A 12089-nucleotide genomic window follows, 5' to 3' on the forward strand; every position below is an offset into this window, starting at 1 on the left:
CTTCTCACTATTCCTGTGACTTTCTCTCTGTCCCCCATATGAAGGAGGTGCAGGAAGTTAAGACTCGTCAGTGGGTAAGGACTGCTGAGGACTGGATGGCTCAAGGGATACAGGAACCTTTCACTTCTTTGTTATCAGTGCAGTGCAGCCCAGGTTGGCCATGACCTAAAATTCTGACCAACCAACAGGTGTTTAACTGCCTTTGGGATGTGTTGGTGATTCCCAGTTCAGTTCTTAGTGAGTTGGTGTCTACAGCTGGTCCCGTGCTAATTGTTCTTCACGAGGTAATACAGAGAGCTGGGGACTAGGGTGCTGGGATAGTGCAGCGAGTTGGTAATGCGACTTGGAGCCTTTCATCTCCAGGTTGCTAGTTCAATCCTAGTTACCTGATGGCTGTTGAGTGGCCTTGGTGAAATGTCTGGGTAGATCTCAGTCTGAGTCCCTGTAGACAGGTGTCCACACAAGCCACTATTAGGTTAAATATAACAGGTCCCCATGCTGGTAGATACAGCAGAGAAGGCACGAACTGAAGAGTTTTCTCTCTCCTGCAGAGGTGGCCCCTCCGGGAGAGGACTGAGATGCCTGGATGGGGCATTGCAGGAAGCTTGCACTGTCACTGTCTCTGCTGTGGATAAATAGGATTAAATTTTCTGTTTCAATCCGCTTTGCCCACCATTCCATCCCTGACCATTCTAAATGAAGCCACAAGCTGTGCTGATAACATTGTATTGTTTAATATAGAAATAGTGTAACTGTGATAATTAATTTAGTGCCTGGAGGCTAAGCTATCTGTTTCTGTGGGTTTTTGGTAGGGAGCCTGTGACTAAAGCTGAAGAGGGGGCAGCAACCCCTGTGGGCGGCAGCAGCCGCCGAATGCATTTCTTCTCCATGAAGAGGACTGCATCCCAGCATTCCTTTGATGCCACCTCCCAAGACGGAAACTGCCCTGAGGACAGGCTGTCTGTGGACAGTGATAGCAGTGATGGCTTCGTGATGCTCATGGACCCTGGTAACTAGAACTGCCTGTATGCTTTCTTCCATTTTTAGTTCACACAGCTAAATTGATCTCTGATGTAGCTAATGGAGTGATTTATACTAGGGATCCCACTATGTCTGTCTCTAACTGATCCTGTCGGTCACTCGCTCCTGGGCAGTTCACCCAGTGTGAATCTCTCCGATACTGCTTTTTGAGATGCCTTCTCCATGAAAGAAGCTGTAGGGCAAGTGCAGGCTAAGAGAACCTTACTGGTATCTGTATGATATGGTCACTGGCACACTCAAAATGTGGAGTTAATTCTAGAGAGGGGTTAAAACATGGAACTGGGACTTTGGTGATTTGGATTCTATTCCCAGCTCTGCCACAGTCTTGTTGCATGACTATGGACTAGTCACTTCCTCTGTTTCCTCATCTGTAAAATGGGAGGGATAGTTACCTACCTCACAGGGAAGTTAAGAGACTTGATTAATTAATCATAGGACTAGAAGGGACCTCGAGAGGGCATCTCGTCCAGTCTTCTGCACTCATAGCAGGACTAAGTATTATCTAGACCATTTCTGACAGGTGTTTGTCTAAGCTGCTCTTAAAAATCTTGAATGATGGAGATTCCACAACCTCCCTAGGCAATTTATTCCAGTGCTTAATCAACCTGACAGTTAGGAAGTTTTTCCTAATGTCCAACCTAAACCTCCCTTGCTGCAATTTAAGCCCATTGCTTCTTGTCCTATCCTCGGAGGTTAAGAAGAACAATTCTTCTCCCTCCTCCTTTTAACAACCTTTTTTGTACTTGAAAACTGTTATCATGTCCCCTCTCAGTCTTCTCTTCTCCAGACTAAGCAAACCCAATTTTTTCAATCTTCCCTCATAGGTCATGTTTTCTAGACCTTTAATCATTTTTGTTGCTCTTCTCTGGACTTTCTCCAATTTGTCCACATCGTTCCTGAAATGTCTCTCCCAGAACTGGACACAAGTCTCCAGTTGAGGCCTAATCAGCGCCGAGTAGAGCAGAAGAATTACTTCTCATGTCTTGCTTACAACACTCCTGCTAATACATCCCAGAATGATGTTTGCTTTTTTTGCAACAGGGTTACACTGTTGACTCATATTTAGCTTGTGGTCCACTATGATCCCCAGGTCCCTTTCCGCAGTACTCCTTCCTAGGCAATTGCCCATTTTGTATGTGTCCAATGGTTGTTCATTCCTAAGTAGAGGACTTTGCATTTGTCCTTATTGAATTTAATTCTATTTACTTCAGACCATTTCTCCAGTTTGTCCAGATCATTTTGAATTTTAATCCTAAAGCACTTGCAACCCCTCCCAGCTTGGTATCGTCCACAAACTTTATAAGTGTACTCTCTATGCCATCCTCTAATTCATTGATGAAGATATTGAACAGAACCGGACCCAGAACCGATTCCTGCGGGACCCTACTCGTTATGCCCTTCCAGCATGACTGCGAACCACTGATAACTATTCTCTGGGAATGGTTTTCCAACCAGGTTTGCACCCACCTTATAGTAGCTCTATCTAAGTAGTATTTCCCTAGTTTATTTATGAGAAGGTTATGCAAGACAGTATCAAAAGCTTTACTAAAATCAAGATATATATAATGTCCTTCTCTTCAAAGCCCTTCATGGCTGGGCCCACACTACATGAGTGCCTCACTCTGCATGGTCATAATTTCTTGTAATGGGTATGTTCCTCTGGAACAATGGGAGTGCCAACTTTGAGATTGATTGTAAGAGGCAGCCCCTGGGCAGCTGGTCTGTGACTATACATATCACTCTTGGGAAGAATCACAATGACCATGAATCTCTGGACCTGCAGAACACAATGTTCAGAACCCACTTCTTCAGCCTACCATTCCCCCAAATAAATACACTTAAATATAACAAAAAGAGACAGCCCTCCTGGGTTTCAGAAGGGGATGTGGTGGCGAGAAGGACAGCAGCGTGATCCTTTTGTATTCATGTTAGAATTCTAAGGCACTTGGATATTACGGTGATTAGTGCTATAGAAGTACATAGGTAGGTGGAATATTTGTAAAGGTGCTGCAGAAGGGCAAAGTGTGGTGTTGGGGATTACAATAAATGTGTCATTTGAGCTCCCTATCTTTAAATTAAATCAATCCAAGATGATTTTGATGGTTTTCAGGAAGGTGGCAAAGTGGAACTGTATCTGAGTATTCATAATCTGTTTTCAGAGCCTAGCCTGGATTCCCTCACCCCGGGACAACTTCTTCAGGACCTTCATGATGCAGGCAGCAGAGCGAGCCCAATGGCAGAAGATAAGGATAGAGGGACGCCTGACATGAACAGCTCAGCTTCTCAGAGTGGAGAAGACCCTAGCCTTCAGCTGGTCAGATTTCTTTCCTCCTTCTCCGTAAAATCTTTCTTTAAAGGAAGCTTGCAAAGGGGGCAATGTAGCTATTTTGACAAGTGGTACTGTGACTTGCCGTTTCAGGTCTCTGTTCTGGTGCTGAAAATGAATGAGGTGAACTGCGGGATAGAGGCAAGAGGCGATGATCTATCACTTGCTGTACAAGTTATGGAGGTTACTGTAGAGCAGTTGGGCAATATTGGAATGTGGCAGTATCTACAAAGCAGCTGTGTGGGTAAGATGCTGGCCTTTGGATCTGCTGGCTTTGAAACCAGAGCGTCAGTCACTGGCTGTTATTAGGGAGCCATGAACTATAAATATTGTTTTCAGTGTTCATGTGCAGTACCAATGTATGTGAAATGTTAACAATATTGAGAGCCTCTGTCTCAGTGGTTCAAATCCAGTGTCCAAAAGTTGTTTCCATGGCTGTTTTGGTGGCTCTCAATCCAATCTCAGTTCCCAGTGGACAGGTGGCCACATCATGCTTCCTCCACCACAGTTGATTACGCTTTTATGTCCAAACAGAATAAAGTCTAAATCAGTGATAGATAGATACTTGTGCTTTAAAAGAGCCAATTCCACAATGTTGAGAACAATTATAAGACAAATCAGTTGGGAGAAAGAGTTTAAACAGAAATATGTGAATGATAATTGGGAAGTCTTTAAGAACATTTCACTACATGCTGCAAAAGTCACAATTCCACTCTCAGGGATGGCTAGATTGGTTGAAAAAACAACCTGGTTTAGAGGAGAAATGAAAGCAGCTATAAAATATATTGGGGAGATGTATATATGAATAGAAAGCAGAAGCTAGGAACTGTAGAAAATTGATAAGGGAAGGAAAATGACACAAGAAGAAATCTACAGCTAGCAGAGCTAAGGACAATAAGGACTTTTTCAAGTATATTAGGAATAGAAAGAATCCTAACAATGCTATTGGTCCATTCCTATATGGAAAAATTGTCAATAATAATGCATAAAAGGAAAAAATATTCAATAAATGTATTTTCTATAGTTGGGAAAAAGACAGATGATATAGTTACACCATATGATGATGAAATACTGTCCATTCCACCAGTTACTAAGGAGGATATTTAAACAGCAGTTATTAAAGCTAGACATTTTAAAATCATCAGGTTCAAATAACTTGCATCCAAGAGTTTTAAAAGAACTGGCAGTGGAACTCACTGGACTATAATGCTGATTTTTTTAAATAAGTCTTCCAACATTGGGGAAGTTTCAGAGAACTAAAAGAAATCTAATGTTTTGCCAATATTTAAAAAGAGTAAACAGGTTGACCTGGGTAATTACAGGTCAGCCATTGATCCTGGGCAAAATAATGGAGTGGATGGTAAAGGGCTTGATGAAGAAAGAATTAAAGTATAGTAATGTAATTAATGCCAATCAATATGGCTTTATGGAAAATAGATCTTGTGAAACTAACCTGGTATCTTTTTTTTATGAGATTACAAGTTTGGTTGATAATGGTGATAGTGTTGATGTACTACACTTGGACTTTTGTATGGTATTTAACTTGGCACAAATTCAGACTAAAAGAAGGTGCAAATTTTTAACAGTGAGTGTAATTAATCATTGGAACAATTTACCAAGGGTCGTGGTGGATTCTCCTGCACTTGCAAGTTTTAAATCAAGATGAGGTGCTTTTCTAAAAGACATGCTCTAGTTCAAACAGGAATCGATGCAAGGCAGTCCTATGGCCTATGTTATGCAGGTCAGACTAGATGATTGCTGTGGTCCCTTCCAGCTTTATAACACTAGTGGGGCCCCTTGTTGGTAACCTCAGCTGAGAAACCAAGGATCGAATTGGCCTTGGAGACTGAACTTCTCCATCATGCCTAAAGGTGGCTCCATCTAGGTCAGATAGTGACCTCTTGGGCTAAAAGCTCTCTGGAGTAGGGACTTTGTCTCTACAGTGCCTACTGCAATTGGGACCTGACTCTTGACTGGAGTTCCTAGATGCTACAGTAATGCATATAATTAATAATGCTTACAGAAGCTATGTGGGGAAGTTTGCACTGCTGCTCCTGATGCTGTTATCTGTGCTGTGGATAAACAGACATCTTCAGACTCAGTGTGTGTTTAATCTGGGGTGTTTCACCAGCACTGAGTTCAAGCTTAGAAATCTTTAGAAAGAAAGAAAGAAAGAAAGAAAGAAAGAAAGAAAGAGTAGCAATTACTGTGTTAGTGATACCCCTTGATAGCGATACATCCTTTTGCCATTAGGGGGCATAATAAAGTCACAGAATTACATAGCATTCAATTGGAATGCAAAAGCCTCCTGTCTTGTAGAAAACGTCCCTAATTAGAGAGTGGAGTTTTGCCTGATACATGTAAGATTTTAGGTGCTGTGGAGTCCTCAAGAACACTGAAATGGTCTGGAGCTGACATAGCAGAGGGGTGAATTTGGGGGCTCACGTGACTGCCACTGAGGTGGCCAATTGTGTTGGTGGATTCTGTGATGTGGACACTTGTCCATTTGAAAATTGGACTCAAACTCATTTCACATCTGTACTGAACACCAGTCAGGACTCCTGGTCACTACTATCATGGACTGGATTTCATCCAGTGCCTGAGCAATGAAAGGCTTTGTAGGCTGCATGTCTCCTAAAGGCCTATAGCCTATGGCCGATACCATCCAGTCCTCCACCGCTATGATTTTCTTCTGTGCCTCTAGGGGATCCAAGCGTAGAGAAGCTCTTAGCCACAGAAGCTAATCAGACCCAGCCAGAAGTGTGCTTACGACTTGAAATAGGACCGAGCGCCATTGTGCACTCACCTCTGGCTGTCCAGAATGGGTTCCTTCACATCCTGATCCACAGCTCTTGTGCAGAGCTCCTGATGTCCTCCCTCACCAACCTCGGACCCTTCCTCGAGGACGAAGTGGTACCTGAGGTGATTCCCATGAAGATAGAAATGGTGGATGCCAAGATTACACTGAAGGTGTGTTTGTGTGTGCATTGGCAGGGAAAAGGGGGTGTTCAGGGCTCAGCTGTGGGTAAGGTTCTACCAGTGAAAGAGAACTGTGGCTGTCTGGAGAGGTGCCATTTCCTTAATAAAGTGTGCAGAATGGTTCTCTACCCTTTCCTCTGCCTCTTTTACAATGACCTTAATGGTGAACAGGTAGCTCCTTGGAATCGTAGTGTAACGGTTTGACCACAGGGCATGTGACTGGGAGTCTGAAACTCCTGGGTTCTCTTCCCAGTTTTGCCAGCGACGTGCTTTGCATGTCAGGAAACTCGCTTGACCCCTTTGTGCCACTCTTCTCATCTGCACCTGTAAATGGGGACAATGATACTGACCCCTTCTTTGTGAAGCCCTTAGAGATCTTCAGAAGGAAAGAGTTGTACAAGAACTGGGTGGTGGTAGTATTCTTGCCACTTACTCAGTGAGAGAGGGCACCTGGTGCAGAGAGATGTCTGATAACCCACCTGTAACCAGCCACGTGTCTTCGTCATACTCCGTACGACCATTACATGCCCCTTCCTTTGGTTTGTCTCTTCTCAGACAAGCATGGGCTAGGCTTACTATGAAGCAGCAGGGACATCTGCAGATTATTAAGGGCCAATATTGATGAATTTTGATGGAGGTTTGAATCTGGGACATGCAAGATAGTAACTATGAGATGTGGCCTTCAGGGGGTTTGTGGTGAGAGACTGACCCAGGTTGTCTTCAGGGCTGTGACTGAATTCCGTTTTGCCACCCGGAAGGCTTTCTGCAAAGATAACTAAGGGTTACATGAAGCCCTTGTGCAAAGGCATTCTCTTCCGTTTAATGGTCAGCCCTGGATGGGATCTGGAAATGCCAGAAGCAGTAACATGGCTACTGTGAGGGCTTGCGAGGAAATCCTTTGCTGCATTGCCCTATTTCAGAGTTGTACATGGCAGCTGATAATTGTTGTTTGTTTTGCAGGATGACAGCCCTCGGGTGTACCCTACCTCTCCTGGCACCATCCCCATAACCTTGGTGGTGGATCATATTGTTGTGATGCGCAGCGATGATGGAGTGTTCTCAGTAACAGGTCAGTAAAGTAGAGAAGCCTTGATTCTCCTTCCTTCACCACCATTACTGGAGACTAGAACACTCTGCAGTGATTCCTGCTGGTAGAGACTGGAACTGAAATCTGCCTCTGCTGTGTGAGGCTAGAGCTGGAGTATCTGATCAGCATCCAGTGTTCCCTTATTCTCTGCAACCACTTCTGCTGGAACAGGCTAAGAATATTATGTCCCCTGTTATGTCCAAGCACCCCTCTCCTACAATACTCCAATATTCTCATATGCATCCACACCTACTGGTGTAGCTTCTTGCTTGTTCACAAACTTTTGCTGGAGATTATAAATTAGAAGCTCGAGGCAGCATTGGTGTAATTGTTAAAATGGGACTGGAAGTTTCTTGGTTCTGGTTGTTATTGTCACTGACTTGTGAAGACTGACCAAGTAGCTTCTTTTTGTGAATCAGTACAGGCATCTTTAAAAAGGGGATAATACTTATGTCTGTACAGCACTTGGAGACCCTTTTATGAAAAGTACTTCATGGTATAAGTGAACATATGAGTATTTCTGTGTTCCTTTCAAGCTGCACAAAAGGAGGGACTATCTTTACAGAAAAAGCCTGAGCAAGGTCTGAAGGAAAAGAAGGTCCCAGTAAAGAGACTCTTGGCAGTTCCAGCAGGAGCAGTACATGAACAACAGGTAAGCCATTTCTGCATGTTTCCTTCCAGACAAATAGACAATAGCTTGTGTCCCAGACAGCTGGCTGCAGACGAGAAAATACAGGGTTGGGAAATGTAAGGCCTATACGTGCATGTCTCTTTCCTTATCAAGGGTGTTTATAGACAGGAAGCACTAATGTTCTCTTGTGAGAGTAATCAGGATTCAGTTCCCATCCCACCTTTCACACTCAACCCAGAATCAAGAGCAATACCTTCATCACCCTGCAGCAAACTCTCCTGATCACTTTCACGAACCTTGTTTTCTGAGGGGATTCATCTTTCGGCCACCTGTCCAATCCCTGAATGGAAGATGTTCTTTCAGATGCGGGGACTTTTAGAAAGTAGGTCGTAAGCAACCACAGAATGAGTCCTTCAGACATGAGACTTTCCAGGTAACATGGAGCCTTCTGCTTAATTCTCTCACTGTTTAATATGATCTTCCATTTTATTTGATCCAAACATCTGGAACCCAAATAATTGTGTATCGCAAACAAGCAAAAACAACCTCCACTTTTTATTGCCCTTCCTTTACACAGGCATCACTAGATAATCTGATAATTGGCTATTGAAAAATGTGCTGAAGGAAGCAATGTGGTCTTGTGGATGAGGTGCTGAACTGGGATTCAGGAGACCTGACTCTGCCATTGGCCTACTGAGTGACCTTGGGCAAGTCAGTTCTCCACTCTGTGCCTCTATTTCCCTTCCCACTCTTTGCCTTATCTAGTTAGGTTGTAATCTGTTCGGGGCAGGGACTGCCTCTGATTTTGTGTGTGGGTGTGGGTGTGTAGCACGTAGCATAATGGATTGGTGATCACAACTGGAACCCCTAGGTGCTACAGTAATACAATAATAGTAATTAATTTCCTGATCCTGCTGAAGTCAGTGGGAGCAGGATTGAGGCCTAAATTCTGAATGAAAGAATAACACAGTTCAAGGAAGACCCATAAATAAACATGATTGTCCAAGACATTGTTGACATTAGCCTTGCCATATGCTGTGAAGCCGTGCAAGGGATTCTGAGGGCTATATGTATAATAGGTAGCTTCAGTCAAGGAGGTAGAAACAGATGTGACTGAATTAAGGAGAGGTTCCTGGTGTCCTCACATGAGGAGTCCTGTTAACTTTAGTATGCCTGCTTATGAGGATAAGGATAATTCACATATGTAAGGGTGCAGAATGGAGCCCAATATTTGTCCCTCTGCTTTCCCTGCAAATATAGTTGGGTGATGCACATTGTTGTGCAGGAAAATCCCTTCCTGCTGCAAGTCTGTTCACATGTCTAGAAGTGGGGTGGGAATCCATGGAGATCGGTGACCATTAGACTGCCACTGATGACTGTGCAGGCTGAATATAATAATGGTTAGAAAAGGTATTCTAGGAAACAGTTGGAAGTGCATCTGTCAGCAGCTACTCCTGCAAGAAAGCCAAATGGAATCAGTATGTCAGTAGGCTTTGTTTGCTCTCTGGCATGTAGCTGCAGGCCGTCTCCAAGCTCCTGGTTTCATATTCCAATTTGACAGTACTGCGAGAAATCATCAGTCTGGTCTGTTTTGCTTTTTACCTTTTGCAAAATCTTCTCTCTCTCCTCCTCTTTTGTAGCTAAAGGAAGCCCCAGCATTGCAGAAGGAGCTGCACGCCATGAAAATTGCCCTAGCAGAAGCCAATCTGGACATAGGGCGCCTTCTGCAGGAAATTAGGAAATACGATCCCCTCTTCCAGCTTTGACAGCAGAGGCCCAAGGCTGCAGCTGCTCAGGAGGAGCAGAGATCACCACCAGCATCCCGGCGGCTAGTTTGTTAAACTGCTGCTGAGAGGCCAACATCAGCAGAGAGGAATCGCCTTGGGGAATGGAAACCTAATTGCAATTGCAGGATGAACTCTAAGTGGGGTAGAAAGGGAGGAGGCCCTGGCTGGGTGAAGGGAAATGAGCAACAAGGAGCCATCTGGTTCTGGTTTTGCAGCCATTTCCCTCTGTCCTGGCAGTACGGTGCTACACTCTATATCACTGAACCACTGCAGTGCTTAGTCTGCAAGCACAAAATGCAGAACAGTAGTCAAGAGCCAGGCACCCCTGTCTAGTCATCTTACAATGGTGTTGCTGGCCTGCTGTCACACCACCGTTGCATCTGCTTCCTTGTTCATGTTGGTTTACAGGGTGGGTGGTGTGGGTGTCTGTACTTCCTTTGCTATCTTCCTGGGTGTTCTTGCCCAAACACACTCACCAAAGAGCACAGGCAAAAGCAATAATGTCAACTTGTCCAGTTAAGGCATAGTCAAACAGGGCAGAAGAAGTTTGTTTTTTAGTGAGTGTGTATGATGTGGAAGAAGATGGGATGGAAATGCCGGGGTGATTGGCTGTGAGAGATATGGAAATAACTTCTCCCCATAAGGGAGAGGGAACATGACTTGCAGATGTCCCGCCCGCAGCCTGTCTAGTGAAGTACAAAGTGGAAAAGGGGACTAGAAGAGACCCAACAGTTTGCAGTCCCAGGACAGAACGAAGCCATGTGATACTAGATTTAGGAAGGCACCCTGTTCACACCTGCTGTCCCTGAACCCCACCTCTCACGCTGTGTCCATATACTCTGGCTATTGCCTTTAGCCTTGTGTGAAGGCTGCCAGTTTGAAAAATGACCCTCGCTCATTAGCTGAAACCACGGGCTGAGTTCAGCTTAGTGTTCTCCGTGCTAAAGAGGGAGAAATCCAGCCTCTCCTAACGAAAGATGATTTAACCGCTTCTTGAACTGACCCCCGCTTCTTGAACTGACTCAGGCTGAGTGCAGAGTTTATAGGCTAAGAGGTAGGAGAGGAAGAAGGCCTGTAATCTCCCTTTGTGAAGTGTACTACACTCAGACATATCTGCCAGGGGTTCACAGACTGATATGGGAGGAAAAGCACTGACAACAACAACCACGCATATTCCAACCTAGTCATGTATTTTGAGCTAGAGATGAATCAAGTGATGTGGAAGTTCCGCTAGGGGCTGATGGTGTATGTTTCATCAGGGTGCTGACACTCAGACTTTTCCTGAGTGGCTTCTGGCTACCTTGGCTGCTTTCCGCTAGTTCTCTGAAGGCAGTGAAAACAGCAGCTGGGTAATGTTCACTCTTGGAAGATGCTAAGTGCTCACCTTCTCCAGGATGCTTCCGTGATGAAGGTGAAGTGGCCAAAGCCACAGTGTGACTTTCTTCATTTAAAATTAAATGGCTTTTGCAGGTAAGAAAACCTAATAGAAGGTGACATGGGAGTTCATGAAAAGAAGTTATTGATGAAAAGGCCCTTTACAATGTTGCAGGAATCAATTGCTCTTCTAAAGGCTGATAAGTTTGCTATTTCTTCACTTTACTTGGCTGAGCTAGTGCACAGTCTTGGCACTGGGTGAGGAAGCAAATACATGTGTGTCCTTCTTAACTAACTAGGGAATAAACAGAACATGATAGAATCCAGCAGAGCGAGAGAGTGTGATAGAAGAAAGTGCTGGATGGAAGAGTAAGCGGCACAATTTAAGACAGAACCATACACGTGTCAGAACGGAGACTACCCACCCACTGCACTTTATTCTGAGTCTCTTGGATTTTAATGCATTTCAAACTTTTTATGGATTGGATTTCTCCAGATGTATTTTATATTTGTATTAATGCACGATTTGTAATCCATACAACACTTTTTCTAGTGCCTGTAGAACAAACAGATGATCCCCACCCATCTTGATGAATTAAGGTCTGGGGGGTGATCAGAAGGAAGAAAATGACTTTTAATGTAACCTTTTTTCCCTGCATATTTGTTCCTTTGCTCAATCCTGGACCTATCAGGTGTTTCTCTTTAATAGGGAATTTGTAGTTTAAGCCCTTCAGCTGTAGGGAGGAAGGATGCATGTTTTTATTTGCTCATTTGATGGTTTAGATTTGGAGAGGGTAAAAAACAATGGCTTGGAAAGAGCCAACCATGAATTTCATGCAGATGTCACTCCAAAGTCAGGGTGTG

At 44.1% G+C, this 12089-nt stretch overlaps 1 protein-coding gene across 2 annotated transcripts in view; it reads left to right on the top strand.

The window, feature by feature from the left end:
- Positions 1 to 11873, top strand: part of BLTP3A (bridge-like lipid transfer protein family member 3A) — a 54181-nt gene extending 42308 nt beyond the window's left edge. Inside the window, exons 15-21 of one of the 2 annotated variants that reach the window (XM_048826411.2) lie at positions 813 to 1009; positions 3201 to 3355; positions 3461 to 3611; positions 6072 to 6337; positions 7307 to 7415; positions 7970 to 8085; positions 9705 to 11873. In XM_048826411.2, the coding sequence (XP_048682368.2) occupies positions 813 to 1009; positions 3201 to 3355; positions 3461 to 3611; positions 6072 to 6337; positions 7307 to 7415; positions 7970 to 8085; positions 9705 to 9830 (1120 nt within the window). In that variant the 3' untranslated portion in view covers positions 9831 to 11873. The other variant, XM_075122065.1, reaches the window with a different exon arrangement.
- Positions 11874 to 12089: the final 216 nt, after the last annotated feature.

The sequence above is a fragment of the Caretta caretta genome, chromosome 21 (genome assembly GCF_965140235.1).
Source record: "Caretta caretta isolate rCarCar2 chromosome 21, rCarCar1.hap1, whole genome shotgun sequence".
In the NCBI taxonomy this organism is placed as follows: Eukaryota; Metazoa; Chordata; order Testudines; family Cheloniidae; genus Caretta; species Caretta caretta.